This window comes from Glycine soja, chromosome 4 (genome assembly GCF_004193775.1).
Source record: "Glycine soja cultivar W05 chromosome 4, ASM419377v2, whole genome shotgun sequence".
Classification (NCBI taxonomy): Eukaryota; Viridiplantae; Streptophyta; class Magnoliopsida; order Fabales; family Fabaceae; genus Glycine; species Glycine soja.
Window position 1 is genome coordinate 1430502 of NC_041005.1, and position 25936 is coordinate 1456437.

Genomic DNA, 25936 nt, shown 5'->3' on the forward strand with positions numbered 1-25936 from the left:
TTATGTTGGTCTTATATCAGTCTTCTAATTAATGCTTTATTTTTCTTTCTGCACGAAATTACAATTAAGCATATATTTTTGTTTCTTTGATCGCGTTATTTAGTTAACCATTATATTTTGTTTTATTAAATATTTAGCCTAATTCATCACTTGTTTTAAATATAAATAATTATTAATGATATAATAAAAAAAAAATTTAAATAATTTAAGAATTAATTAGAACTAAATATTTTCAAAAAACATTAAAATAATTCAAATATCGTTTATCGCATATAAATGTTATAAACACTAAATGGCTTTATTTTAAATAAAAAAATATTGATTCGAGGATGACTATGTTTTAGAAGTATACATAGTTGGACATGACATTTCAGAGATTTTGTTTTACAATTTTTAATATAAATTTATTTCATTTAAAAAAACAATTGATCTGAGTATAATTCTATGTGGATCTTATGTCTGTGAATATGATTGAAGATGACTTTTCGAGTGTTTCCATGTTTTTTTTTAATATGTAAAATCATTTTTATTCAAAACTAAAAAGGATATTAAGTCGAACATAGTACTCCCTGGACCCTATATTTAAGGATATGGTTGAATATGACGTGCTAAATTTCTTTACAATTTTTTAAATACATCAAATTATTCTATTTTGAACAAAAAGAAATCGATTTAAAATGATGCTTTACTAATAGTATGTTATGAAAATACGGTGTCTCAAGTATTCTCAAATTAAAATTTTTTTTATTAAAAAAAATTATCAACACATATTTTTTTTTTTTCTAAAAAAACTATGTAACTTTAATTTTTCCATTACATTGGAAGATATACAGGAACAGGGTCATCAACTCCCTGCCCCGTCAAACTAAAATATTTTTCTTTTAAAAATTCGAAATTAAATACCGAAAAAAATCAAAATCAAATATGTTTTAAAAAAATGTATAAAATAACTTGAGGATAAGAATAATTACAGAACTAAGTCAGATCGATAATATAGACGGAAATAAGTTATTTTTCAAAATTGTTATTGATCGTAAGGTAGATTTATCCTCAACAAATATCAGATTATTTTCTTCCTATAACAGCAATCCAGCATGTAAACTGATACACAACGTAGTATAGACCAGTGGGAGGATAAAAAAGAAGGCTGTGAAGTAGCATGTCAAGTTTGCAAGAAATCTCAGATTTGGATGCGCGTTTTTGTTAAAGAAATGAAGAAACAGAAAGACAGCAAGACAATCCACGTGCAAGGGAAGCATAAAACCTTAGCAGTGGAGTGAGAGAAAAAGAAAGAGCTTACCCACTCTCATTCTCACTCCTTTTATTACCATTTCCAAGCCAAGACGCTATCATATCAATTCCTCTTCCCTAAACCAACAGATCTATCACGCAATGCCATGCTTCTAATTTAATTATTAATTCTTTCCAACATGAAATTGTTCTAGTTATTCTATCCAATTGGTGCTTCTTATAAGCGCAGAGAGCTAGAGAAAATGGCACATCAGCGCCGGCGCCACCACTATTACCAACGCTTCCGTCACATGATTCCAGTGTTTTCCGCCGTCGCCGCCGCGCTATTCTTTCTCTTCGCTCTCCTTTCGTTTTTAGCTCCTTCTCCCGTCGAAACCGATCGTATCCACCGGAGACGCCAACACACTTCGGTACTCTCTCTCTCTCTCTCTCTTGCGAATCGCTGTATCTTATAATCAATCCCAATAATTGATCGTAAATTAATCTTGGTTTTGTTTTGGTGTGTCTGAAACTATTGTGCAGGTTAACGTTCAAAAGGATGATGCGATTGACAATCCTGCGTTCCGCGTTCCGGTTAGGGCTCTGATTCTCTGTTTTTTTATTTGAATTTGGCCTTGGTTTCACGTTTCTCGCATTGGATCTTAATTCCGTAGTTTTATGTTTTTTTGTTTTAATTTGATAATAATGACTAGGGTGATGGAGGAAAGTTGGGACGCGATATCTGGAGTTCTCTAAATTCGGAACACTTCTTTGGATGTAGCAATTCCAGCAACAAGTTTCAAAGTGCGTATTATTGTTGGTTCAGTAGTGTGGAGTGATGCGATGTAAAACTTATTTTGTTTGAAACTTGGATTCGGTTTTGGATATATGAATGATAATGACGAATATAACTATGTTTTTCGTGTGGCAGAAGCTCAAGTGATTACACAACCGAATCGGTATTTGATGATTGCAACAAGTGGAGGCTTGAATCAACAAAGAACTGGGGTAATTCTCTAGACTCTTGAGATTATTATAGTCAAACAAGGATTTGATGCTGCCTTCCGTTTCTACTAGTAAAAAATTGTGTTTCTGAGTCTGATTTTTTTATTTATAAACCTATGGTATATAAAAATGTGAAATAAACTCAAAAAGTGAAGAAAAAAAAATGCTTCTGCTGCCTCAATTGGATTCTGCCATAGATTGATGTTATTGTTGTCAAATGGAATCAACTTGTTCTTGCAGTAGTAAGTAATGTGGCATTTAATGAGTAAGGAGAATATTGTTTGCTTCTCTCTCTCTCTCCTCAAATCTTCTTGACAATCATATTGTTTGCATCCATGGAAGAAATACATCCCTTGTCTTTTTAGATGTGCTTGGCTTTGGAAAACAAAATTGTCAATTTAAATTGTTTGATGCAAAGCCTGGAGTATGGAAACCCAGTAAATCCGTTTGTTTAGTTACAATGCAAATCAAGATAGAACACTGCAGTATATGATAACTGTCGTTGAATTGCAAACTATCTGCATACTCGGCTATTAATGCCAATCTTTCTGTTTCTGCATTTGGCAGATTACGGATGCTGTTGTTGCTGCACGAATTTTGAATGCTACTCTTGTGGTTCCAAAATTGGATCAACGATCTTTCTGGAAAGATTCTAGGTCAGTCACAACAGTGGCACAGATTGCCTGAGCGGTGTCTGCACTTTTGCTATTGCAATTTTATGTGGTTATCTGAGTATTGTGAAATGTTGACATACTTTGCTTTTTGCAGTAACTTCTCAGAGATCTTTGATGTTGATTGGTTTATATCATTTCTGTCAAAAGATGTCAAAATTATCAAGCAACTTCCCACTAAGGGTAGGAAAGCATTATCTGCATACAATATGCGGGTTCCAAGGAAGTGTAATGAAAGATGTTACATAAATCGCATATTACCTGTACTCCTTAAAAAGCATGTAAGCTTTTTTCATTTCCTGAAATTACAACTGGTGCTAATGTGTCGTGCAACTCATTAGATTCTCTCTGTTAAGTAGGAGATGCAGGAAGTTCATTAATGCTTTTAGATTAAGGACTAGAATCCAAATCTTTATGAGGTAGATATTATAGTAAGTCTATTCAGGTTGATTAAAGGTCTTATCTAAATCTTTTCTATCAGCTAAGCAATCTTATAATTGCACTATTTGCTAGATCCATATCCCCCTCATAATTTGCCTAAAAAAATTCAGACAATTAAGATACCATTCACTGTACCTTAAGAGCCATAGATTTGATCCATGTTTGCCATATCCTACGGCCGAGGAAGCCTACTTTATTATTCAAATTTCAAACCCTGAAGTTCCCAACTTGTAGAGGACTTAAAATTCAACTTTATATAAATTGCACGATTTTTATTTTTATTTTTAAAAAATTTGTGGTTTTGGCTATTCACAATGGACATTTTGTGTTTCATAAAACTGCAATAGATTTTCAGGAAATTCAGTCAGTGACAAATGTTGTGTTTTTAAAAAAAAATTAATAAACAAGTAATTAATGCTTTAAATTCTGATAGCTATTTCTGACCACCATATAAATGGATAACTATTTGAATGTTTGCTTATCCAGGAAAGCTATTTATTTGCTTCATTTTGTGGCAGGCTGTTCAGCTCAGCAAGTTTGACTACAGGCTTGCTAACAGGTTGGATACAGAATATCAGAAGCTGAGATGTAGAGTTAATTACCATGCTTTAAGATTTACCAACCCAATACTTGCAATGGGTGAAAAATTGGTCCATCGGATGAGGATGAGAAGCAAGCATTATATTGCACTGCACCTGAGGTAGTCTGATTGATTCTTGGTCCTTCATAATTGTATTTATCCTATTCAATTCACATGACCTGGTATCAATTAGATTCATCAATATGATAACCACCAAAACTCTAGAATATATATAGAGTTATACCAATGTGTGGATCCATGCTCTCAGTAAACATTCACTAGCGTACAAATGCATGTCAAATAGTTCTTACGCTGCTGTAATACATCCATAAGCATATTTACATCCCTGTTGGTATCCTTTACCATATGTAGGCCACTTTAGGCAGGTTAGGGGTGACCACAATTAAGGTGGCTTTTCAATAGTAGGATAGTTGAGTTAGTCTAAATTGCTGCTACCTTTTATATTTTTCATTGTTTTGTAAACATGCATGTGATGACTTATGACAGCGTATATATCAGGCAAAGTGCCAACATGCTGGGTATTATTTGTAATACAGTATTACCAATAATTTCAGTATTCTAAGATATTGTAGAATTGAAATATACAGATTGTTGTATGATATAACGATGGAGCAAGGCTTCTTGGAAATGAGGTCAAATTAGAATTACCCTGGTCAGATGTGACTACAAACTTGTATGTTATTTATGCACCATCATTTTCTAGTATTAGGCATTAGCTTGTAACCTGTGCCATTTCATCCATTAATTCTGACAAATTTATTATCAAAATAAATTTTATATTTATACTATTTTTTTGACAACTACTTAACTTTTCCCTATCCGCAACCTTGTTATTAATCCTCCTTGCATCACCTTCCCATTAGTATCTTCCATTTTATCTAGGACAATATTTCTTGGAATTTACTTTATTTTGGGATTATCATGATGGAGAAGCTTTCATACTGGAGTTTCTTATAACAGTGTTTTCCTGTAAATCCTAAAAATTGAACTTTTATAATAAGGATAACTTTCTGCTTAGCAATTTCCTTTGGAAGTCCAGTGTCTTATAAAATCAATATCAACTATTTGTTGCAAGTTCAAGACCACACAAGCCCTTTGGTCTAATTTTATGTTATGTATTTCTCTGATTCCAAGACCAGTAGTGTTAGCAATAGGAACCCAAGATAGAAATAGAGAAAAGATTCAAGCTGAAACAGAACAAAGAGAATAAATTCTCCCCCAGTGTTTCCCCTTCACCAAGGATTTCTCCTTTCTCAGAATTCTTGTACTGCTAACTTCTTTTTCCCTTTCCCTCTGTCCAAACAATACCACCCACCCTAAAATTCACCTCGTTCTCAAGTTGGAAATTGAGGATTTCCCTTGCATGAGAACTTCTCTGGTAATCTCCCAATAATAGTGCATCTCCCTCTCAAGTTTGGATAATCTCTCTGTCCTTGTTAGGAACCCGAGATGTAAATATAGAAAAGATTGAAACTGCACAGAACTAGGAGACTTAATCCCTGCCAAGGGTTTTCCCTTCATAAAGGATTCTTGCTTTCTTGTAATTCTTTGAATTCTCTGAATGCTCGCTCCGTCCATCCTTATTCTCCCTTATTCATCTAACTAATCCCCTCAAATCAACTAACTTGTCCACTCTGACTAACTGCTGCTAATTGCCTTATTCCCTTCCCCTCTGTCCTAACACTAACAGGTAGCCAGTTTGTTTGAGAAACTCCCAAGCACACATGCACATGCTCATAATTTAGACCAAGTCTATATCATGAGCTTAATTTGGACCACTTTACTTGTTGATGCTTGTGTTGATTCTATTTGGACAGTAACCAATGTGGCTTTTACCCTTTTGCATTCAAGATGCAGTTAAATAGGTAGAATAACGGATGACAAGTGAATAATTTCTAAAATTGATTGCCTTTTTTTGCTACAGATTTGAACCTGATATGCTTGCATTTTCTGGATGTGATTATGGTGGAGGGGAGAAGGAGCAGAAGGAACTGGGTGCAATAAGAAGGAGGTGGAAGACATTACATGTAAGTCTCCCCTGTTAAATTTTATTACCAACCATAATTTATTAGGAGATACTGTAAAATGTAATCACATCTTATTCACTTTTAGGTAGTGTTTTAATATGCTTGAGTGCACATGCAAAACAGGACTACACAGGACATGTGAACCTAACAGGATCTTTTCATAGAATGAATATCAGTAATGGCTTTTAACATCTGACATTCTTTCACCCTGTTAGTGGCAAGATGCAAAGGAAATACAATTATTTTGTAGAGAATGTTTTGCTGAACTATGTGTACATATGTGAAAACTGATTTACGGATTGGTGAATAATAAATATGAGGAATATCAATATGCAGAGAAGCAATCCTGATAGGGCAAGGAGGCAGGGGAGATGCCCATTAACCCCCGAAGAAGTTGGTCTCATGCTAAGAGCATTGGGATATGGTTCTGACATTCATATTTACGTTGCATCAGGGGAGGTATATGGAGGGGAAAGAACATTGGCACCTCTCAAAGCATTATTTCCTAATTTCCATTCAAAAGAGACCATTGCTACCAAGGAAGAATTAGAACCGTTTTCTTCATTTTCTTCTCGCATGGCTGCACTCGACTTCATTGTTTGTGATGAAAGTGATGTTTTTGTAACCAATAATAATGGAAATATGGCAAAAATATTGGCTGGACGAAGGTATGCACCATTTACATCTTTATTTTATTTTCTGTTGAATCACTGATATCTATACCTAATTAGCTTTCTGGGAACTTTCTTGTAGGAGATACTTTGGCCATAAACCAACCATTCGTCCAAATGCTAAAAAACTTTATCGATTGTTCTTGAATAGAAGTAATTCGACTTGGGAAGCTTTTGCTTCTAGTGTCCGAACTTTCCAGAAAGGCTTCATGGGAGAGCCAAAGGAGGTTAGACCAGGTAGAGGCGGGTTTCATGAGAATCCATCATCATGCATATGTGAAGATTCTGCAGCAGCCAAAGTGGACAAAAATTCACAATCTAGAAAATATGGGAAGGATAATACAACGAAGAAAAATGTAGCAAATGATGAACTGGATGTTGACAATGTGTCTGAGTGGCCAGACATGGATGATGATGACGATGATCAGAATGATCTAGCAGAGAAGGGTACATTCAATGAAACAATTTCGGATTATGATGCTCTGAACTTCGAGGATCCCGAGTTGGAGGAAATTATATCAGATTAGTGAAGGTGCTTTATTCAGTGCTGATGTACCTGTTGACTTATTATGGTTCTTTGCCAGCTCCATTTGACAGCTGCTTATAAAGCTCAAAAACAGGAACAGAAAAGGCACGTCTTTCTCGATACTGGCCGAACTATAGTAAAAAGACATCTCAAAAATTTAATCATACGTTCATCTTCTGCATTTCTAAGGACATAATGGTCTCAGTTTGATGCTGAATTTTTGGAGTGTTTAGACTTGTACGAATCTGTAAAGAGGTTATCAGAAGCGAGCAATGGAAGTAGAGTTAGAGGACATCCATTCGAATATAGCTGCACACAAAATTGAGTTTGCTAGGAAGTAGGAAAATCTGTATATCTTTTGCAGTTGATAGACTGTACACCTTTGTTCCTGTCTTTCATTGACATTGATGCAGTCAACTTCTCTTTTAGAACATATCAATAGTGATGGTCAGATACTATAGCCGTTTTAAAAACATGGATAAATTCTTTCATATAAGTAGTCAATATGAAAAGTAGATTTTATTTCACAAATTGTGTGCGTGTTGTGCGTGAGGGTGAAAAATGACATTTTAGTGAACTCTGGTCCTTGTCTGACTGAGGGAGGGAAAACAATTCTATTGCCGTGCTTAGCATCATTTACGCGGCACGATCTAATTAAAGAGCACACAAGAAGTAATTTTTGTCCCAAAGCAAAAGTATCCAATATTATGACTTAAAATAACGTGAATGTCATCAACTTTAAATAACTAGAGTGGGAAGCCAAAAGGGGAAAAAAAAAAGCAAAAGGAAGAACACTAAAATGGAAAGAATGAATAAAATGATCGATCCACAATGTTACAAAACGAGTTGCGCTCGTTATGAAGGGATCTCCCTAAAATTGAAGAAAATAAATAATGAAGCTTGTAATTCAGATGTTTATCTTCATTGTGAAGAGGGAAAATCTTCATCAGGTGAGTCATCATGAGCTTCAGGCGATGGAGGTGAACCAAAGTCTAAATTAGGGAAGACACCAGGAGGCCTCTCCCGAGGCTCAATTGAAAGTAATTGGGTTGAATCACCCACAACATCCGCCCATCCATAATGAGGTTCGGCCCTAAATATGAGACATTATCAAATTCAAATTAGCAATATGCCTATCATCCAAAATGACTATTAAGGATTAAAATGACATTTTATGATTTTAGCGACCAAATAGACTAATACTCATAATTTTAAGGATTTGATATATTCAAAATATACAACTTTTAATTAACCGTCATGTTCTATTCTATTTCTAAAATGTACAAAACATAGAATGAATCAATGTTATGTTTCATCCGGTTCTTACACGTTTATCACTGTATTGCAATGCTTGAGTATTTTGTGGCAAATTAAAAAGAAAAATGTGTCATGGAGTACACATGCATCATAGGCTTTTAGATTAAACAAAGGATACATATACTCTTTATATGCTCACTTTTTCAATATATTTATATTGTCAAGCATCTTGCCGACATTGCCTTTTTTAGGGCGACACCCAAGTAGAGATTGGTTCCACACTTTAGAGTGTGGGGACTCCTCATGGTCTAGATAGATAGGTATATATAGATATGCAATAGAATTGTTAGTAGTTGAAGAAAATGTTCTTACTCATAATAAGTTTCCTCGTCTACAACTATATCCCAGCTCTCACCAGTTGTGCTATTTCCATACTTATGGACTTTCCTGATACAGACGAATGCAAAACCAATTTAGCAATGCAGCATATAGAATAGAAACGCAACATTTCAAGAAAGCATTTTGAAGAATTGAATAAACAAATCTGAGATATTGGACACAGATCTACATAACAGTCGAAGTCACTTTTAAACTGTTACCATGAACAAATAATTCAACTAATAGGTAAGCTTTTGATACCATACCCATTTCCAAAGTGTTCTTCTCCCCAAGTTCTTGACCAACCTGGTAAAATTTAAGAACATTGTGGCATCAATTTTTTTTGAAAAAAAAAAAGTAAACCAAATATGTTCAAGACAGAAAAGCATGCTAGCAAGCTCATAAAAGCAGGAGAGAAAAGAGAGACCCAGCAAGCAGCTCAATGAGGCTGCCTTCCCTTGGAATATGAACTTAGTGAAAAAATCTCATCTGGAAAGCTGAATCAATATGAGAAGCCCCAATTTACGGACCTTGAAAGAAAGGGCAGTTCAACTCTTCAGAGTCATAGTATACATGATTAAACCTTAATACAATTCTATATTTCATTTTTTATATACAAAGACATCGATGCTTGATTCAAATGGAATGCAACCTCCGAGTTTACATCTTTGGGAGCACTATGAAAATCATCAAATGGAATGAAAAGACATGGTGTTTGGTTACTGAATGGGAAGAACAAAATAGGAAATAAAATAAAACTTTTCACTAAAATTATAGTAATTATAACATACGTTCACTGCTTGGAGATACGTGCCATGTTTCTCCATGTCTTGAACCTATGCCTTTAAAGAATCTCTCCTCCCACTTGTCTCCCCATTTTGTTCCAAGCTCAGTTTCTGCCCACTTATCTGTCCTGAGGAAGGTAAGCAAGGAGGGAGGAAGCAAAAAGAAAAAAAAAAAATCAGAACGGGAAATGAAAAAACTTGCAGGCTAAAATTTTGATAAACTTATAAATAGTTCCCTCATATCCAACGAAATCAACAAATTGCAATTACTCCCTCTATCCCTATTTTAAAGACAGTTTTGAAAATTTCTGTCCCTTTTAATAAGACTTCATTTCAATTGTCTTGTGCATTAATTATTTTTTAACTAAAATGCCCTTATTTCTTTTAATTATGAATCCATAATTGAATGCTACTCTGAATTGTCTCTTTCTCTCTCCTATTGAGATTGGAGAAGATGAATAGGCTCCTAATAATTTTAAGGGCAAATTTGGAAAAATATTATAATTACAGACAAATTTAATTTTTTTTTAAAAGGCACAGACAAATTTAATGTTAATTCCTAAATTTAACCAATTTTCTTATTAAGCATAAATTATTCAATGTCTTATAAATAGGAACGGAGGGAGTACATGGTAAGCAAAAAAAGGAAAAAGAACAACTATGGCAAACGAAATTTAAATTGAAACACTGTTGTGGTCCTGGAAAAAGTATATCATAATTCTACACTTGATAATATCCATTGACATTAGCATAAATGAAAATCAATCTTACACCATTGAATAACATTTTATTTTATAAGATAAAATTCAACAAAATCCACTGTTGGGCTAAAAGTCTAAAAGTACATTGTGCATGTCATCTAAAAGTAAATTGAAGATGCCCACCATTTGATCACATACTTGATACTTGTAGTCATTTAATCTTTTAAAAATTTAGAGCACACAATCAATATAATGATTCAATGGTTAGATACATAAAATCATATTCTATAATAAATTATTTAAAGTTAGACAATATAATTGTGGCAATCCTCACTCACCTAACCACACAAAATTGTTGCTACAAAAAATGAATAAGCTATTTTCAAAAAATATCTAGTACATAGCAACATGAAATTGTAAATGACAGTTAAGCAAATTCAGTAGATGGGAAAATCAGAATATGTACCATTTGAGAACAGATCCTCTTCCATCATAATGCTCTCCCCACTTTTCCCACCATGATTGTTCATTCAGTCTACCGTACTTATGTGCCCCTTTCTCAGTCCAGCCTTTAGCATCATACTTTTCCCACCTAATGAAATTGAACAGAGACAGAAACTTTTCCCATGCATTAGACACATTAATAATGCATAGAAAACCAATCCCCCCCCCCCAGGTAAAATACATCATCTTACCATTTTTCATACCATCCAGCATTTTCAGTTCCTGATTTTGCTTGTTTTTGTGCACTTCTTTCTATTCTTGCTATGTTACTGCAAATTTAAACATGCAAGAAATTGTGTCAAGAATTCATAGGTTTTACCTATTCACAACAAGTAGAGAAATATAAAGACCTCCATTCATCTTGATGAAGATTTTCCTGCCATGTTTCCCACCAAGTATCCCCCTCAGAATTTCTACCAGATTTCTCCACACCTGCAAGAGCTTATAAAATGAATCAAATGCACTATTAAGTCACAACATTTAGATTTGTTGGAAATCCCACATTGTCTCATAATATGACCAAAATAGTGTATATAAGTGGAGGCTAAGGTAACCCTCACTCAATGAGATGGATTTTAGGATTGAGTTAGGTGTAAATACAAATTCTAAGACAGTATCAGAACTTATCCTAACGAATGCCATTGGGCCTATCAAGCCACCCATTATCAAACTATTATATCCAATCTAACAAACTTCACATCCAAGATGTCTAAACCTAGGCATGAGGGGAGTATGTTGGAGATCCAACATTGTCTAGTGATATGATCAAAAGTGCACTTTTAATTCCTTTCATTTGACAATTTAAGCTTATATCACTTTTCACAGGCTTTCCATTTTGAGACATTTCATAAATCAAATGTCATTCTAAATGTGCATATAACCATATAGACCAACTAAATGTTGTTAACAATCAGTCAACTTAAAAAATATCTAGAATTATGCTAGACGTGCTAACAAAATATTTGAGCAAGGTTCCAAAGGTAAGTTTGAACCCCTCAAACTATATTTTAATCAGGACAATCATATACCTCTGCCCAGAAGCAATTCTGCACTGGCCCCAAATGCACACTTAAGAATTCTTAAAAGTATATAGTAATTTCAGGCTGCTATTGCTATATCAAACATAACGGAAGAAACATACCTAGCTCCTTATATCCAGTCCAGTCACTCTTCTCCCACCACTGTCAATTAGATCAATAAAACCAATTAACTGAATCCACCTGGGGTATGATACTAATAAGATTATGAATATTGTCAATCTAACATATTAAAAATGAATCCACCTGTGAAAACATTTGATCAGATTATAAAAAAGAGTTTTGTTAATATCAGCCCATAGGACTGATTTTAAGTAAATAAAATAAGAAAGTATTTATTACATCAAAAATGCAAAAGTGCAATAAATGCTTTGTTTCCCAATAAAAAATTTCCACTATTAATTGCTTAAAATCAATCCTAATGACTGATTTTAACAAAACGGACAAAATACCATAACCAACCTACCATAATCCCAATAAATTCACCTTGAAATCATACCTGATTCAGCTACAGAAGAATTATATCCAGATTTTCCACGAATAGTTCAAAAATAAGAAAAAAGTAATAATTTACAATGAAAGAAAAATTCACATTATGATTGTTGATAATCAGATTGTACAAATGATAAAATATTGCAGATTAAAGAATTCTAAGATTTTTCCAAATAAGTTTCTCTGCAATGGCAATCCAAGGATAAATAGAAATTTCCCTTGTCGGGAAGAGATGACCATTTTTACAAGGTTACTTGTCCCAAAATACATGTATATTAAGAATAGCTTAACTAACTTTCAAATTACGAGAGCTATTCATATAGTTAAAACTAAGTTTCTGGAAATATTCAAATGCAGTGCTCAATATTTTCAAGGTATGTGAAATGCTTACACATCAAGATCTTATTACATTCAACAATATTTGGCATACTAACACATTTGTCTAAGCCACAGTTCTATTTAACCCAACAGGTGAGAAATTACTCTATTCCTCTGTCTTTAAAAGCAAAAACATGAAGTATTCAGCTATAAATTTTCATTATTACTGTTTTCACCATAAATCATTTCTCAACAGAAGGTTAGCACAGATTGTTTTATGATCTATGGTTTGGAAATTAAGATCATTCTTTTTATTTGGTACAAAAGATTGGTCCTCTATCATAGTCTAATGATTTCTTTAAGCTAACAATGATAATTTAAAGTTATCAAACAAGATTATCTCTGATGGCTTTGCATAAAAGAATTGGAAGATAGCTTTCATTCAAAAAATTGTGTTAACATAAAATGCTAGCATAGATTTGTTCTCAAATTTTATTTATTTTATTTTTAAAAAAGTACTTGGACATTCAAATATTAAAATTACAAAATACCGTTTCTTTCCATTCTGAGGAACCATCATGGGATTGACCACCCATTCTTGTCCATCTACATCTATATCCATTTTCACCCAGTTCTTCCCCACTTTCTCGGTACCAGGCACTCCCATCTTCATTAGTGCCAGACTCATTAACATTTTCGTTTAACAAGCTGATACCCCAGTCCTTCTCATTTGCTATACCAGTGTCTGTGTAGGAACCGGTGAACACAAACAGACATAATAGTTTAACATTCCATGATTGACCAATGGAAAACATCTATAAATGGCCTTGCTTAATGTTTCAGACAGGTATAAAGCAGTAAGGATATAAATCATAAATTACCTCTTTTGGGGGGTGTATCACGTGACTGTGGGCCAGAATTTCTCGGGGTGCAACGAGGAAAGAATTTTTCCTGCTTCAGAAATGATCTGTTGCCATCATGGCATAAAGCAGCATAGCCATTAAGATTTAAAAAAAAATTCAGTTATCACCATAGGTTGTATGAAGTATAAACGACAGCCAATTAAAATTCAATGATATAACCTCTTCATCAAAACAAAGATTCGTTTATTTTCTCAAGAAAACCGTGTGACAACTAGAACATTTCAGCTATCACCAAAGAGTAAAAATGAAAGGCAAGCTTCATCCTTCCTTGCTTTTAAATGTAGGTCAGAACATTTCAGCACCATGTCATTATTAACATCTAGATAAACTCCCTTTCAAACACACGCATAATAATTCAAATAGAGTTGACCTATTTAACAGTACATAATTATATAAACGTTCACAATTTCTGCATTCAACTCAATATTACAAAAAAATATTTAACCTCGTTGGCAACTTTGCTTAACCTAATTAATCGTTCAAGTCCCCAATATGGTCGATGCATCATAATTCTTACATACTGGACTGGGTTAAAGTGTATAAAACTACTCTCATCGCACTCTAGTCTCGTACAATTACAAACCAGAAATGGCCATGACCAACATCTCACCTCACCTGTTGGTTCCAAAAAAGTTAGAAAATATGAAAGAGAATGCCAAAAAAAGCATAGCAGGCTTCTTAATTAATTAACTATCTTAACGATTTCACATGCATTACCATTATACACTCCACTCCCCGGGGAATCAGCATAAACTACTAATTGACTAATTGAGCGAGCAGGCTAACGCGAATCACTAATGCATGAACATTTCAATTCGCTATAAGAAACTTGTCAGTACATTTGAATTCGTTGATGAAAGTAACTTAACTTCAACCAACTACAGATCCAATATCATATGAAAACTGCACATTAATGCCAACATTTTATTTTATTTTTATTTTCAATTTCCATCAATATAGAGAAGAAAAAAAGTTCTGAGACCTAGATATAGAAATGAATATTCACGCGATTTTAATTGTAGACGTACGGTGGAGAAGCGAAAGGCATTGCGGCAGGGGAGGCCTGAACCCTCACTCTGTGAATGTGAGGGGGTTTTTTGGTATCGAACCTCCACTCCTCGTTCTTGTCACTGCCGTTGCCAGGTCCACTCGTTCTGCGAATCGGAGTAACCGAGTCGGAACAGCAACAGCGCATTGCGCCATCACCGAGTCGAACTCGGTCAGAGTCGAAACAGAGCTTTCTACGCTTTCTGGGACCAAATTCGAGCACGTGACTCTTAGGAAGAAGAGCGGCATTGAGTCGCATTACTCTGAGCTTGAAATCAAACTGCGTCGTGGAGAAGCCTCTAGAACTCGCCGCCATTAATGAATGCCAAATGACATTGACGAATTAAGTGCAGTGTGTGACTGCAATGAGTGCTTAGAGGATTGCAATGCGAACGAAATTGGAATTGGAGGGATATTTGTTTAGTGAAAAAGAACAAGAGCGTGAATCGTTGTCCTTTGGAAGCATTTGATCTGAATGTGGAAATTGAAGAGAGTGAGTGTGGTTTACAAAAAAGAGAGAGAGAGGGCGATGAGATCAGATCCGGGCTGGACTTCGATCATGCTTCGAATCCCGAGATTTACTCGCATATATACATATACACGTGAGCACATGGGTCCCACCAACCCTTACTCCACTTTCGCCTCGCCACGTGTCATATCTTCAACCTATTAGTATTTTTTATTATTTAATTTGTGGATAAATTTAAATTAGGATCCCATCGTATGAAAGGCATATATTCTTTTAAAGAGAAATAATTCATTTATATTAAAAATAAAATTCAAAACTTTAATTTATTTCACTTTATCTTTAATTCAATTTATTTTATATAAAAAAAATATAATTCTAGTCTCCTATTTTTTCAATCTGTAATAGTAGTATATAAGAGCATTGTTGAGACAAAGTCTTTGTGAAGAAAGTGTTGATAATAATAAACTTCCAAAAAGTAAGTCATTAGTCATATAAGGTTAAGATACTATGTTTGCTTTGAGATTTAATTATAAGAACGAGACTTGATTAACATGCATGTACTAAGCTTGAGAAGTATTAATATGAAGAATAACAGCTTTTGAAATAGGATTCGCACATAAGAAATAGTCTTACCAAGAGGATAGTTGCTAATTGATTATAAGCATACAAGATTGAAAATGCATTTAGAATATCAAAGTGCAGTAACATAAAAAAAAAATTATGTGATCAGAAGCATATTAGAATGTGAGTTTTGGCCATGGGGTAATTTAATAAACTCAGAAGCTACACATGATCAAAAGGTTTGTCGAAAGATGCTAAACAAAACCTAAAAAACGTGATACTGATGTGTGCATTGTTCGTAAGCATAAATAGTTCAAAAAAAACTCAGCCAAACTAACAGAGGTGAGAATACTAGGTAGTGTAGCCTACGAACACTTAAACCTGCTAACTGTGAAAGCATGTGAAGACTTAGGACAAAAAATACTTATGTATTTAGTGTGATATAGTAAACATTTCACAAGAGGTAGGACTAAAAGCAATCCAAGCTAAGGGGTGAATTAATATAAAACTCCATGTGTAATATGCCTTCACTCTAGCCTCTCAATGTAGTTTGTTGTCATTTTTTTTTATGATAAAAAAAATCCAATTGAATTAATCTTTGATGATACTGTTAAAGTTCTTAAAATTAGTTTCATTAAAAAAATGATGATATCTATTAGAAAATAAATTTTAACAAAGAGAGTTTCTATGATGTCCCTAAAAATTGTGTGGATTTTGGTACTATTATTTTTTTAACTAATAAAATTGTCAGGTCATAAGTCTTCTCGTTAATTAAAGAATTTTTTCCTTGATTAGTTTTTTAAAAAATTAAATTACAACTATTTTAAATTTAAAAAAATTGATTAAACCTAATTTTAAAAGTATGAATCTTAATTTCCTTTACCAATATTAATATAAAATCACAATTATATTTTTCTTGAGTGTAATAGTCACTCTAATTTATATTTAGTCACATTTTTAATTAAAATAGTTATAATTTTAGATTTAAAAAAATGTTTTAGTAAACCAAGAACTAATTTGAAAAAAAAATTCTTTAATTAGTGAAAATACAAATCACATGATAATTTTATTGGTTAAAAAAATAACATTACTAACATCCTCACAATTTTCGGACACCATAAAAGCTCTCATTTTAACAAATGATTTTTCTAAAGTTGCTTCTCGACACTGTAACCTACTTTGATTACTTGTATTTAATTATCATTGAAGTGTGAGAAAGTTTTCTTTGCTTCTAACCAACTTTTGATCGCCAAGAAACATCTTAAGTACATAACTCAAAAGATATTTAGTGTTGCGCAAAAATATATAACAAAATCTGTCAAGGATCACTATTTACCTCCCTTTTAGTGATATTCTTAAATAGACTTCAAGTAAGTGTGGGGTTTGCGTTAGCGGTATTTTTCTCCTGTCCAAACTAGAGTTAAAAAGGTAATTTATTATTTAACATTTATTTTGTAATATAAAAATGTTTTTAGTGAGTCTTGGAAATTATGAATTGGAAAGTTATCGCACAGTCTCTATTATCATACATTAATGGCATTGTACCATGTAATAATTATAATTAATTATCTTTGCACAAATTAGGTAACGTGCATAATTAAATAAAAAGTTAGAGATTTTACATTAAGAAAAATGTATACAAAATTATGTTATTATATAAAGTGAAAAATATCAAATGAACTTTTATTGACATTTTGTTTAAAACACGATAATATAGGCAGAAGGATAAAGGAGCGACGAAAAAATGAACTGGTGGTGTGTTCTATTCAGCATTTGGAATTAAAAAAAAAAAGGAAAAGATGGAAGAATATTTTTTAAAAAAAAAGTTGTGGGTTGACATGTTTATGCAACCAATAAGGCTAAGGTGATGTATGAGGAAGGTAATTTGAGATTATTAAAGTTATATAGAGATAATTGAATGAACTAATTAAAATACCATATTATCCGTAAAAGTTATGTCACGCTTAAGAAAAAATCAAAACAAAATTCATAAGGACAAAATGATATATTTAGTATTAGGAGACAAAAGTTGTTGTAGTAAGATCCACTTAAACTCTCTCATCCATCTCTCCAATAGCAAACTGGCAAAGATCATTTCACTCTTCTCAATATTATTTCTCTCTGTTGTACGGAACAGAACATAAAGGATGATTTTTTTGTTTTACATCCAAAAAATAAAATAGATGGTTTCCATTCTCCAAATTGTAAATTCCAAATATTAATACGAGTATATTAAAATACTAATTTGAAGAGTCAAACTCCCGATCTTCATTTTCAATATTGAGAATTTTAAATATTATTCCCTCTCATGTAGAAGTGAATTTCAAACACTATTATTTTCTTAGTTCTAAAGAAAGTGTGTGAAATGTACTTAAAAAAAACTCCAATTGAAAAAAAAAGAGTGGGAATTTTACTCAAATTAGGAACTTGAGCAAAGGAGTTGATATTTTATATATTTTGATGTTATTTTTAATCAAAATTATAAAATAAAAATTAGTAAGTTATTAAAATATTACTAGTAATGTTAAAATCCTATCAAATATGATCATTCAGTTTTTTCAAGGAAAATTAATAATACTCTCTATCATAATAATAAAATAAAAAAATGAAGTGACTGGTGCGAGCGACATCCTCTCATTCTCATAGACTTTCCGAGAATCCAGAAATAAGATATTGGGCGGATAACGTGGCCGTAGGGACATACCGACACGACAGAAAAGGTAAATAAAGTGGTCATGAATCAATCCCCGTTGGAAAGCAAAAGTCGTCTCCCCTTATCCACACCTCAGCCTCTAGTCACTGAAAACTGATCGCACCTTCGCTTCCACCCTTTGTTTAACGTTGTCTCGGCACGTGTCTTTCAAATTTGCCACGAGGACACGTCAAAGCACCTGTTGACCATGAGAATAAAATTGGTGGATAAGAAGCTGACTCAAAATGAGTGCAAGCTGACGTGGTACCAGAAAGGTGAAAGAAAATCCGTGGTCATTAACCTCTTCACGTGGCAGCCAAAAACAAATCGCCTACCAAGTGAAATCACTCTGATTGCTCCTTGACTAGGAGACCAAACAATGCTAAATTTGTGTTTTATATCATATGATCCATTTCAGAGCCAGAACAAAAAGCGTAGCCGTATATTGATCACAGAGCAAGGCAATGGAACTCAACGTTCCTATATTCTTCCTCTTTCTTGAGGGCCACAATTTTAGTCACCCACTTAACATAGACTGGCTAATCAAAACAAAGAGGGTGGAAATCCATTTTTAAAGGATTAGATTAGGATGTCCTTGAGCCCGAAGTTACATCTATTAATGGATATGATTGAATGCTCTTTTTAAACTAGTATTTTCAACAATCCCTTGTTGCCAAGACTTCAAAGCGTAAAAGCCAAATGATGCTCAAATCTTTATATTCACCACAGACGCACGCCAACTACATGGAGTCATGGACAACAAATGATTTCCAATGTAATCATTTCGATGATTGCGTTTTGCACTTGGATAGGTCTCGATAACAATTCAGTAGCTGTACATCGATCAAACAAACTAATTATACCTCGATTGATAAAAATTGGACATCTACAACGTCAAGTTGTCCACGAATCTGACCAGTTATACATTTATAAATTAATATTATCTCCTTTAATTTTGAAGCATACATTAAGATATTAAGATGTGTGTCCAAAACTTCTCTCCATTTGCTATAACGACACTCAGCCAATTTCATATAGCAACTTTCTGTTTCCCAATTACAGTAGATTTATTACCTTTCCACGAAGACATATTAGAGGACAAACTCGAGATACAAAGAAAGAACTTGTATGAACTTGTAGTTCCATAGATATACAACGACTCCACGAATTACATAGCATGGATGTCTAATCAAAGAATAAACTTGCACATAATCCAGCCTAAAACCATTCAACGTTGAAAGATAAAAAAGATAAAACCAAAAATGTTGATTTCTGAGCTATCAATGCTTTCTCGTCAAAGATGTAATGCACATGTAACATTAAACCTGTTCAGCCTCGTCAAACCCAGCAACGGTGACATGATGGAATAAATATTAGGGTCTTTCAGATCTATTTATCTCAAGACCCGAGAGGCAGGAAATTACTGACATACACAAGAAGATGACATGACAAATGATGGCAACATGGCAATTGGTGCTGAACTTTATTTTTTGGAGATGAAAGGCTTAACTGATTCTACAACAACCTGTTTTGAAAATGAAATGTCAAATTAATGTGATGATTATTGATAAATGTAGACAAGTAAATTGCACGAAATAACCATCGAATTCTTATCTATGCTTTGAGAAAGTCACTGATTTAGATTGTCATTATACCCAACCCAAGGCCTAATCACGGGGCAAATAATAAAACAAGCAATTATCCTTCTGTTTATAAATATAAGTATTTATCTAAGTTGTATGGTCTTATGACCACATGCATGCTATTAGCACCCACATTAGCAGGAAAGTTCATTACCAAAACGGAGTGTGTAACAGTAAGATAAAGAAACTGGGAAAATTTGACACCCGAAGAAGTTTATGTTTTATGTATATTTTTTTTTTCATTAAGAGAATTTATCATCTACCATTGAGAATTAGCCTAAAGATTTACTTGTAGTCTTACCCTGCCATCATAGGATAATGATGCAAAGATCCATGGTTCACGAGAACTCCATGTGAGCCCTGTAACATGAATAAAATATTTGTGAAGAAAAGTTTGTGTGTGTGTTTGAAATGATGTTTTGTATGTATGTTAGAGCTTAAAACCATGTCAAAGTTGGCAAAAGAAGCAAAAGCTAAACAAAACTAAAGATGGATTGAAAAACTTGAACCTCTTTACCATAAATGCTGTCTTCATAATCACTGTACGTATTAAGCAATGGATCAACCCATCGGGCAGATGAATCGACTTGTCTGCTAAAAAGTAAGCATAGATGAATAAAAAGTAGTCCTAAAATAAAATGTAATATAGTAATATCTTAAGATAATAAGATGACCTTTCAGTTGTTAACTCATCATGATTTGTTGAGGCAAGCCACAAGTTGACAGTTGAATCCGTACCAGCACTCTGTAACATCCACATTCCATGAAAAATAACTAAATATCCCCTACATGATAATTTAGTATGCAGACAACCTTTGACCAACAAATGGACACCAGCAAGAGATTTAGAAGTCATTAAAAATGCATGTTTGTATGTGTGCACATGTGGGTGTGGGAAAAAGCTTCTCTAAAGCAAGTTTATATCTAAAGTAAGCAATTAAGGGTGAATCCACCCTCAAATTTTAGTTGGATAAGCTCACCATCCACTTTAAAATAAATCAAGGATCAATACACCCTTTGCTTTAGAAACAAACTCACTTAAGAGGATCTACATCCCTGTGTGTGTGTGAAAGAGAGAGAGAGAGAGAGAGAGAGAGAGAACCAAGATCATTCCATCATACTCTGGGTTACACTTGACAGTCCAAGTCCTGGCAATACAAGTAATACAGACTGCCAATCAGATGTCTGAAAAAATAATATGAAATAGTATATTTTCATTTTAGACAATATTTTTAATGGAATAAAGAAAAGTTATTTGTGCTTTAAAAGTATGATTGTAACAACATACAGTAAGCACTGAAAATAGAGCAGTCATTTCCCTCTCAGCTTTCATTTTTAGTTTTCTTTCATTTTTTCCACAACAGAGATGATGTAAAATTGGAACATAGTAGGGTTCTTGGACTGGGAATATAGCTAAAACAAAAAAATCTGCTTTGCAACTATACATGGTAGGTACCAATGAGTATGTCCTGGAAGCTCTTGGATGGGAACTTTAGGTTTTCTTAGATCCCAAATGTGTATCCCAGACTCATGTTCTGCAGTAACCTGTACAAAACATAGCAATTCAATTTGACAACATGAACAAATGGTGGCAGAATATTACCATCTCAGAAGGCAGTTGCTACTATAAACTCATTGAGTAGACGTGAGAAAAAGCATGTAATGCAAATCAAAGTATTTTAATACTTGGAAAACAAAAGCAAAAATAGTAATCTATGATATGATTTGAATCTGTAATTGAATGTGAGAGACAAATGCTGACAATGTGAATTTCAGAAAATGTTAAAGAACACATTATAAAACCAGTTTTAAGGTACAGTATAAACATGTACATTATAATGAGGATCACAAAGTTCAACTCTTACAAGTATGTGCTGCTTTTGGGGATGGTAATCAACACTGCATACATGGGAACACTCGATTGACATAGTCTTCCTGTGATTCAAAGAATCCTATTAGTAGACATGAAATTCCTTGGGGTACCAATTCAGACAAAAAAAACTAATTGGTTTCAGGGGAATGTATATTTGTCTCCCAGCAACCCCCCACCCCAATCCTGAACTTCAAACGAAACAAGCATTTCACTTAACCAAAAGGAAAAGGCAGACTTGCAAATGCATTAACTTCGAAAAATTAAACAATATTGAATAATTTTTCAGGATGCCTAAGATCATATAACTGCATAATTCAAAGTTCAAAAAAACTAAACAAACTCCATTCCTTGTGGGAAAAAAAGGAACAAATGCAACAATAAAATCACATTTTTGCTCAATGTGGTGGAATATTATCATGTCATCAACTAAAATAAACCAGTAAAAAAACTGAATGATGTTATATGAACATTACATACTTCATTGTTCTGACATCCCAAAATTGGAGATACGATTCACAAGTTGCAGCAACAGAACTCACATCATGTGGATCCCATGCCCCTCCAGATAACTTGTGCAGCATACCAGCTGAATCTTGTGATTGTACCTGTTTTTTTGTTCGAATTTATCAGAACATGGAGGAGGAACTAAGTCAAAATCATCAAAAGTTTCAGGAATTTACAAATAGTAGTGGCCATAATCACACAAGTCTATGATTATTTAAGTCCCAACTAAATCTCGAGTCCTAAATTTCCGAACTACAGTCACATAAAATATTATTTAACACCAACTTCCCAGAAAACATTGTGGTGTTTGACTTGAAATGAGATTGGGGAATAATATCAATATCAGATTTTCCAACCCAAATACAGTTAAGTGAACAAAATTAAATCCATTATGGACAATGTGTATGACCCGCTACTGAGTCCCTTTTATCATGAACTTAATCATCACAGATTTGTTTTAGGAAGTCCATTGACCTATATCTTCACTCATCTTCAACCATTCATTTTCTATAATGCCTCTCATTCAAATAGCTTTATAAGATTCAGTAACAAAAATCAACTGATAATTGTTCATATATAACAATTAAAGGAAAGTATATTGTAAAATATTTTTCCAATTACTTTTGAATTTTAAATGCCTAGATAAAAGAGAGAAACTATCCGCTTCATTTTTGCACAAGACGAAATGATCTTTTGTTGTTTACTTTCTCCAACACATTTTCTTCCTGTTCCAATGTAGGATTCATTAATCCGTTCATTATAACAAATGATGCTAACCTGAATAATGATAACATGTTATTTTGTACTAACATGTGTTTCCTGTATGTACATATGAGAAAAAAAAAGCTAAGTATTTGTGTCACAAAAGGTGTACCATGCTATGAAATTCATACCTGAGCAGTTTTCTTTGAAACATCTAAATTCCACAAGTACAGGTTTTCCTCATTGATGCTGATCAATTTATCATGCCTTCCAGATGGCCACCATAGAATACTGTTTGGTGGTGAATATTTATTAAGGAATACAAATAAATGTATCAAATTCAAAGTGTTAAATAAGTATATAGTAAACAGGAAGATTATTAAAGATTAATGAATAGACTTAATAACATTTTTTATCCCCCCTAATATTTTTACAGCAATCAAACGTCTCAAATTTTCTAATTGGAATTTCAAGTTCCATGTGAATCTAGTGTCCAATTACATACAGAAGTTAGCAACATAGCCAACAATTAACATATATGACATGACATTTTATTGGGTCAAGCTCAAGCACCTTAATGGACCCGTTAGTAGTCATTGTATATTTTATTTAAATTGGGGAGTAATTAAGTCAAACTCACTGGGGAATTCAATAATATGTAACTCAGTACAATGCCGTGCCATTTATGTAAATTACTGGTTACACCTCTAATTTCTATTAGTAATTGAACAACATGCTAATATAAGGATCTACTTTCTTTAACTAGAAAAATGGAGAGATTGATTACTTCCAACAACTATCAGTGGCAATCAGGTTATAATAGAGGAGCTAAAAGTGCAATTAAACCTAAATAATATAATCAAATTTTCCGGGAGAAAGTTATAAGGGTAGTCCAGTAGTGTAAACTAGAGAAATGAAACCTTGCTTAATATCATCATTTAACTATTTCACCCACATCTTCAGATAATAATCTATAGAAAAATGACATAGCACATAATGGAAGCCAAACTCACGAAGTGCAAAAGATAACACCGAAACATCATTCCAGAGTCAAGAGCAAACGGGAATTGCAAACTCACCATTTAATCTTGCCAGAATCAGTGTCGAGGGAGGTAATTCTCTCTAGCTGAGGTGAATTTAACTCGCCATATAGCTCGGGGATCTGCCATATTGCTGCCCCATACGTTTCACCTATAAATTAGAACATAAAGGTAATCAGAAGTCCTCCTAACCAAACCAAGAGCCTTAAAATGATGCACAAGAAGCACAGGCTATCTCAACGTACGGGAAAACACTTACAATGTCAAAATACACAAAAATAAAATAAAAAGAAGAGGTTTATTACCGTTAGAGTAGACGGTTGAAAAGATCCGTTGATCAAAGGGGCAAGAAACAAGGTCCCAGATCTCGTTGGGATGAGAGAACAATCCCTCGCAGAAGAGTTCGGTTCCACTCGACGAAAGCCGAATCAGATGTACCTATCACGGAACGATTCACTCAATTATTTTCTACAGGGATCAAACTGTAACAAGCGGAACTGAAGCACGAGAAACGAGAGAGAAAAAAAAAGGAATGCAATGTACCTCATTTTCTTCTTTGAGGCTGAGAGTGCCAGCGAGGAAGCTAGTGTGATCTGTGTCTGCCTTCACATCGGATATGCATCTAGCCTATCATATAAAAGAGTATAAGAAATGGAATAGTTAATTAGATCGATGCAGAAAATTTGTGAGGGTTTTGTGGGTTGGACCTGATATTTTAGACCGTATCCGATGCCTGAAGATGCAGCTTGCATTGCTCTTTCTTTTCTTGGAGGCGGAATCTACTGCTACACCCACCGTGCGACACCTCAATCCACACACTGCCCTGAGAGAGCAGAGTTAAACACGGAAAATGGCAACGCCGTTGCTTTCTGCTCGCTGTTTTTTATTTTTTTCTGAAACCGTGTTTAAGGGCCAGTTGTTCAGGGATTCATTGGTGTTGCTAGTTGCACCCAGCATTTAAGGAGAAAAGATTGAAATATTTTTTATCCGTAAGTCTTTTAAGTTGATCCATAAAAAATTTACGGATCAACTTAATGCATAAGCCTTTTACGGATTAACTTGATCCGTAGAAACCTTACAGATCAACTTAATTCGTAAGCCTTTTACAGATCAAGTTGATCTGTATGCGCTTAATATTAACATACAAATCAACTTGATCCATAAAAGACTTACAGATCAAGTTGATCCGTATAATTTATGGACCACTCTCACGTACACCCATCATAAATGCAAAAAAAGTGCAGAGACAGTTTTGATATTTTTAAAAAATGCTGGGTGCACCAACAATAATGCTAGGTGCACCTAGCAACACCCTCGTGGTAGTTACGATGGCGCATTGAGTATTTTGGGCCTCTTCCTTAAAATAACCCATGAAGCCCGTTTTGGATGAAAAACGCTAATAATTTATGGATAATGGAGTTTTCCAATTAGCTAATGTTTGTTCATTTTTTTTGGGTTCATCTCTTCTTTATTGAAATTTTTTTATTTTATGAATTATATAATTGTTTTGAAATTTTTTATTTTATGAATTAGATAATTATTTTTATATATAGGATGAGAAGTAATACTAGTTTATAAATACGATTTTAAGCCAAACCTTAAAAAGTTTTTATAATAGGTAAAAAAAATCAAATTCTAACTTTAAATTCAAGAATTAAGTCAAGTTCAACCTTTATAAAGTTAACTTCATCGTGCCTATTTGTATTCCTAATTACAAACTACGTGCCCAGTTAGGCCCTCGTACATCGAGAGTAAAGTCAATGTTTGGCCTAATTATCAAGTATTAAAGTTTTTTTTTTAAAAAAGAGTAAACTTCAAATATGGTGGGCACATAGTAG

General features: G+C 33.6%; 3 protein-coding genes across 3 annotated transcripts; 1 reads left to right on the forward strand and 2 right to left on the reverse strand.

Moving 5' to 3' along the window:
• Positions 1–992: 992 nt before the first annotated feature.
• Positions 993–7699, forward strand: LOC114408517 (O-fucosyltransferase 16-like). The gene is made up of 10 exons (XM_028371593.1): positions 993–1661; positions 1774–1824; positions 1944–2034; positions 2162–2238; positions 2803–2891; positions 3004–3187; positions 3866–4047; positions 5873–5975; positions 6312–6643; positions 6729–7699. Exons 1-10 carry the CDS (start codon positions 1494–1496, stop codon positions 7171–7173), a joined length of 1722 nt encoding a protein of 573 aa, XP_028227394.1. The 5' UTR covers positions 993–1493; the 3' UTR covers positions 7174–7699.
• A 191-nt stretch (positions 7700–7890) lies between these two features.
• Positions 7891–15189, reverse strand: LOC114408519. Its single transcript, XM_028371598.1, has 11 exons — positions 14596–15189; positions 13526–13611; positions 13196–13389; positions 11939–11978; positions 11148–11229; positions 10989–11066; positions 10760–10885; positions 9599–9720; positions 9074–9113; positions 8802–8876; positions 7891–8265 (listed from the first exon to the last, which is right to left on the reverse strand). Exons 1-11 carry the CDS (start codon positions 14928–14930, stop codon positions 8094–8096), a joined length of 1350 nt encoding a protein of 449 aa, XP_028227399.1. The 5' UTR covers positions 14931–15189; the 3' UTR covers positions 7891–8093.
• Positions 15190–19388: 4199 nt separating this feature from the next.
• LOC114408522 (WD repeat-containing protein DWA2-like) lies at positions 19389–24987 on the reverse strand. The gene is made up of 13 exons (XM_028371603.1): positions 24806–24987; positions 24642–24725; positions 24404–24536; positions 24138–24249; positions 23250–23349; positions 22330–22457; positions 21845–21914; positions 21436–21524; positions 21082–21127; positions 20654–20724; positions 20497–20570; positions 20281–20339; positions 19389–19861 (listed from the first exon to the last, which is right to left on the reverse strand). The coding sequence occupies exons 1-13, from the start codon at positions 24848–24850 to the stop codon at positions 19820–19822; spliced, it is 1053 nt and encodes a 350-aa protein (XP_028227404.1). The 5' UTR covers positions 24851–24987; the 3' UTR covers positions 19389–19819.
• Positions 24988–25936: the final 949 nt, after the last annotated feature.

Coding starts and splice junctions, on each gene's coding strand:
- LOC114408517 (XM_028371593.1), top strand. CDS start 1,494: ATGGCACATCAGCGCCGGCGCCACCACTATTACCAACGCTTCCGTCAC. Junction 2,239..2,802: donor TGAATCAACAAAGAACTGGG/GTAATTCTCTAG, acceptor TGCATTTGGCAG/ATTACGGATGCTGTTGTTGC. Junction 5,976..6,311: donor GGAGGTGGAAGACATTACAT/GTAAGTCTCCCC, acceptor ATCAATATGCAG/AGAAGCAATCCTGATAGGGC.
- LOC114408522 (XM_028371603.1), bottom strand. CDS start 24,850: ATGCAAGCTGCATCTTCAGGCATCGGATACGGTCTAAAATATCAG. Junction 20,571..20,653: donor GATGAGTTAACAACTGAAAG/GTCATCTTATTA, acceptor ACTTTTTAGCAG/ACAAGTCGATTCATCTGCCC. Junction 20,340..20,496: donor TTATGAAGACAGCATTTATG/GTAAAGAGGTTC, acceptor TTCATGTTACAG/GGCTCACATGGAGTTCTCGT.
- LOC114408519 (XM_028371598.1), bottom strand. CDS start 14,930: ATGGCGGCGAGTTCTAGAGGCTTCTCCACGACGCAGTTTGATTTCAAG. Junction 10,886..10,988: donor GCTGGATGGTATGAAAAATG/GTAAGATGATGT, acceptor CAATTTCATTAG/GTGGGAAAAGTATGATGCTA. Junction 9,114..9,598: donor CGTATCTCCAAGCAGTGAAC/GTATGTTATAAT, acceptor AAATTTTACCAG/GTTGGTCAAGAACTTGGGGA.